Here is a 4,928-nt window from a genome sequence, read left to right as displayed (position 1 = left end):
ATTTTCTATTGAAAAGATTACAAGGATATTTATGTCTTTTGCACAAAAATCACAATTAACTAGTCAAAAATTTACTAAAAACATCATACCTTCAATTTAGGGACCTGGAATTCGTATGCAATGTTGCCCATTTATTCACTACTGTCTGGATTGTCTGGATTCTGGGATAGTTTTTTTATTGTTAAGTAGAACAAGTTAAAAAAAATAAATGATTAAAAGTGACAGAAATCATTTAAGCCCTGATGTCAAGGGGACAAACAATGTATCTAGTTCCATTCCCGTTTAACAAATTACAAATGCAAAGTTATTCTCATGTGCAGGTGATTACCATTGAAAGATCTTGGGTTGCACGGAGACACCAAAGAAGTTGAAGATTGTATTAAATGATGTAATCATGTATTAGTTAGGACAAAAAAAAAATTGTAGGTTTTTAGAAAGTGTATAGAAAAAGTATTGTTTCTGGTGGATTGAGATGAAATTGGAACCCGCTTTTCTTACTTAGTCGAAATAGCAATGTATTTATAAATACTTTTGTTTTTAACCCAATACCATCATATTTTCGTTTTTAACCCATAATAGCATCATAATTTCGTTTTTAACCCACAATAGCATCATATTTTCGTTTTTAACCCACATTTGCATCACATTTTCGTTAATAACCCACAATAGCATCATAATTTCATTTTTAACCATCAATAGCATTATATTTTCGTTTTTTTTACCGACAATAGCATCATAATTTTGTTTTTCACCCACATAGCATCATAATTTTGTTTATAACCCACAATAGCATCATAATTTCGTTTTTAACCCTCAATAGCATTATATTTCTGTTTTTCACCGACAATAGCAACATAATTTTGTTTTTCACCCACATAGCATCATAATTTTCTTTTTAACCCACAATAGCATCATAATTTCGTTTTTAACCCTCAATAGCATTATATTTTCGTTTTTCACCAACAATAGCATCATAATTTTGTTTTTCACCCACATAGCATCATAATTTTGTTTTTAACCCACAATAGCATCATAATTTCGTTTTTAACCCTCTATAACATTATATTTTCGTTTTTCACCGACAATAGCATCATAATTTTGTTTTCCACCCACATAGCTTCATAATTTTGCGATTAACCCACAATACCATCCTAATTCTGTTTTTCACCGACAAAAACATCATAATTTTGTTTTTAACCCACAATAGCATCGTATTTTTGTTTTTAACCCACATTTGCATCATATTTTCGTTTTTAACCTAAAATAACATCCTACTTTCATTTGAAAGACATAATAACAACTAACATTCAATTTAAACACAAAAATCATAAATAATCAACAATTTTTGTTTGAAAACTATAAAAAAATGTTAAGAAACATAAAACATTTCCAGATTATTCATACATTGTTAACCAAAAAAGAATGTCAAAAATGCCAAGACGCATATCGAATTTTCCTTTGCTCACAAAAACAACACATCTTATCATTATGTCTCTTCCAACGATTCATCTGCCTGATACATGTAAAAAAAATATTGTTAATATAATTATTATAGTTCTAAATCATGTAAATTAAATTAATATTAAAAGTACCTTTCGTTTGGAACAACTAGTAGCGTAATGACCCAATCCTTGACAGTAAGAGCATGTACGTTTTTTGGGGGCTTCTAAAGAAGACCTGATTCTACTAGCAACTTTAGGACGCCCTTTTGTAGTAGATGGACCAAGAGGATCACGGACAGATAACTGTGGCATCATATCTATTTGCGAAACTCCCATACAAGAACCTTGAGATGTATTCTCCAAAGACGTAGATTTCTTTCGATTTGTTTGATCATCTAAAAGACTTATCAATATTGTATTGACTTTTTGTATCTCTGAAGGGGAGTCTCTTGCTTGTTCAATTAGTTTAGTAAAATTTGAACGGACACACCATAGTGTGTAGGCACTAACTCCATTTTCATTATTCATTTCTCCGAGTCCGATACTAGCACTACCTAGTTTGTACCTAACACTAAGGGTCCATCGGGGTAAAATATAGTGACTCGGGAGTTCTTTAACATGTTTCTTCTTCATCACGTATAGGCTATGTTTGCATAAAATCCCATTTGTCTCATACTTAGCACAAGAACATGTGACGCTGACTTGATCCAAAGAACGAAAGGTAACAATGCGCCAATATTTTTTATCAACATCCAATTGCCCAACTCGGTATGTGCTTTCTTCTGTAGTTTTTCCTATAGTCTCATGAGTCAAATTGGTAATACCTTCAGTCCATTCTTTTTTGAAAGTCTCAAACATCTTTCTAGTATAACATTGACCTGCTTTTGCTTCGATTGGATGCACTGAAGAAAGAACCGGCCTTGAGTTCATAGTCTTAAAGTCTTCATCTTCTTCGGCAGCCCTTCGAGACTCAACTGCTTTGTCGTATTGTACAACAAATTCATTCAACATGGTCCTCGAATTAACATATCCATCAAAAAATGAGTTGATACTCTCACTTCGTCCGGTTGTTGTCATACCAGCAAAGAAAGTATCCTTCAAGAAGGGTTTAGCCCAATGTATACGTTGGTTATACATGTCTGTAATCCAACTATTGTTTTCCAGTTCATACTTACTACGCATAACTTCCCATGTTGCTTCAAATTGTTCAATGGTGTCACTATTTACCCATTGTTTGTGTGTTTCTTGAAAATCACTGTAACGGGAAACATACGATCGAAGGTGCTCAGTTTCATGCTTCATGATATGCCATGAACAAAAACGATGTCGAGTCTTCGGAAACACTTTTTTTATTGCATTTCTCATTGCTTTGTCTTGATCTGTTATAATTGCTTTCGGATACTTGTTAAACATACATTTGAGGAAATGTTCAAATAACCATTCAAATGACTCTTCCTTTTCATTTTCAAGCAATGCTCCACCAAAAAGTATAGACTGCCCATGATGATTCACACCAGTAAATGGAGCAAAAGGCATCTTGAACTTGTTAGTCATATAGGTGACATCAAACACAACAACATCTCTGAATTTTGTATAAGCATCTCTTGATCTACCATCAGCCCAAAAGATATTTCTAGGATACCCATCATCAGACAAATCCACAACAAAATACTGGTCACTATCAACTAATGTTTTATCTTGAAAATGTTTTATAAGTCCATAGAACTCCTTTCCTTTATGTTGTTTTCGTTGCTCAGATAAGACATCGGCACATTGCTTTGAAGTAACATCAGCTACATTTGAGGTTTTCATTGTATTAACAACCTTTTTAATCTGAGAAGGTTTCAACCCTGCTTGACCAAATTGCACCATAAGAGATTTACCTTCTATTGAACGGTGGAAATTGCTATGAGATCGATGCTTCATCACCTTCGTAGGTGTCATGGTCAAGTCATGGTTGTGTGTGTCATTAAACGAGTCCACCAACCATTTCCCATCCTCCTGTCTTGTTATTCGTAGCTTTGCTTGACATCCGGTTCTAATATCTCTGCGACGTTTTTTCTCATTTTCACTTGAATCTTTTTTGTCCATCCTTTTGAAACCTTCTTTGTTGCATACATATATCTTTCGAAAAGGCTCATTTGTTTTAGGATTTTTTATTGTGTCATCTCTACGTATACCAAATCCATGTAAAAATGAATAATCATTATAAAATGTATAGGCATCATCAGGTGTATCAAAAACCTTTCCCAGTATACTTTCATCGTTAACTTCATCTTCGTCAAATTCAACGTTCATACCGATACTATTTATTTTTTGACATTCATATGTTGCTTCCACGTAATCATTTCTGTCAATATCTTCGGTTATATATGGTTCTATAGCTTGATTAGTTGCTTCAACTTCACTCATTATGGTCTGCAATAGACAACGATGCATATTTCCAAATAAAAGATTAACACCAAATTGTTTTATATTGAATATAATGCAAACAGTATACATAAAAAAGACACAATAACAGCCAATGACAATGTCTAAAAACAACAATGTCATTTTTAAAATCCCGAAACAAATAAAGATTCATCAGATAATAAATAACATTGTAAACAATAATCTCGAATATTAAATTCTAAAAAAACTTTAATTTCGATTCCTACAAATTGCAACTGGTTTTAGCATACGTCTTCAGCAAAAAAAAAAAAAAAAAAAAAAAAAAAAAAAAAAAAAAATCAGCAACATCATAAGCCGCACTTAGGAAAAAAAAACAGGGAATGATTTCAACTCCTACGAATTGCCACTGATTCCAATTGATAAAAAAAACAAAATTACTAATCAAATACACAAAACAAACTATACACTTTCTTGATTTCAATTCCTTGGGCAAGCGACAATCTTACATGTATTGCAGTTTTTTTTTATTTCGATTCTTTGTGAATTGCAGATTCTTGATTTCGATTTTTTGTGAATTCCCTGAATTTCGATTCCAGTATCTTCAATTCGTTTTAAGATACTTCCGATTTCTTGATGATGGAATGATTCGAATGAATGCGATCACGATTAAGGATTAAGGAAATTACGTATTTTTTTTATTAGCAAATTAACCTACTAATCAAAACTACGTAGTTTTAAGTATTAGGGTACCTATCTTGTATACCCTTAAGGGTATATTCACTTTTCCCATATATATATATATATATATATATATATATATATATATATATATATATATATATATATATATATTCGGGAGTTTAATTTATTGTATGAAAAAATAAGAAACTTTTTAAAGTATGAAAAACGGAATGATAATTTTGCAATAGTTCAATGATAATTAATTAATCAGGGTTGTTATTTTGTATTTTACTCGACAAATATTAATTGAAAATGACAACCGTTAATTAAAAGTTACATAATTTAGTTATCTACAAACAAAAATAATGACAATATATTAAAAACGGCAATTATTAATGACATAATCACCAAAAT

The 4,928-nt window shown here is 31.5% G+C and overlaps 1 protein-coding gene across 1 annotated transcript; it reads right to left on the bottom strand.

Annotated features, from left to right (window-relative positions):
• Positions 1-1,486: 1,486 nt before the first annotated feature.
• Positions 1,487-3,740, bottom strand: LOC145098808 (protein FAR1-RELATED SEQUENCE 5-like). The gene is made up of 2 exons (XM_079036412.1): positions 1,593-3,740; positions 1,487-1,513 (listed from the first exon to the last, which is right to left on the bottom strand). The coding sequence occupies exons 1-2, from the start codon at positions 3,738-3,740 to the stop codon at positions 1,487-1,489; spliced, it is 2,175 nt and encodes a 724-aa protein (XP_078892538.1).
• Positions 3,741-4,928: the final 1,188 nt, after the last annotated feature.

The sequence above is a fragment of the Lactuca serriola genome, chromosome 4, assembly GCF_051521515.1.
Source record: "Lactuca serriola cultivar US96UC23 chromosome 4, Lser_US96UC23_V15, whole genome shotgun sequence".
NCBI classification, from domain to species: domain Eukaryota; kingdom Viridiplantae; phylum Streptophyta; class Magnoliopsida; order Asterales; family Asteraceae; genus Lactuca; species Lactuca serriola.
The sequence above is the reverse complement of the archived record's forward strand: the minus strand, read 5'-3'. Positions and strand labels throughout refer to the sequence as shown.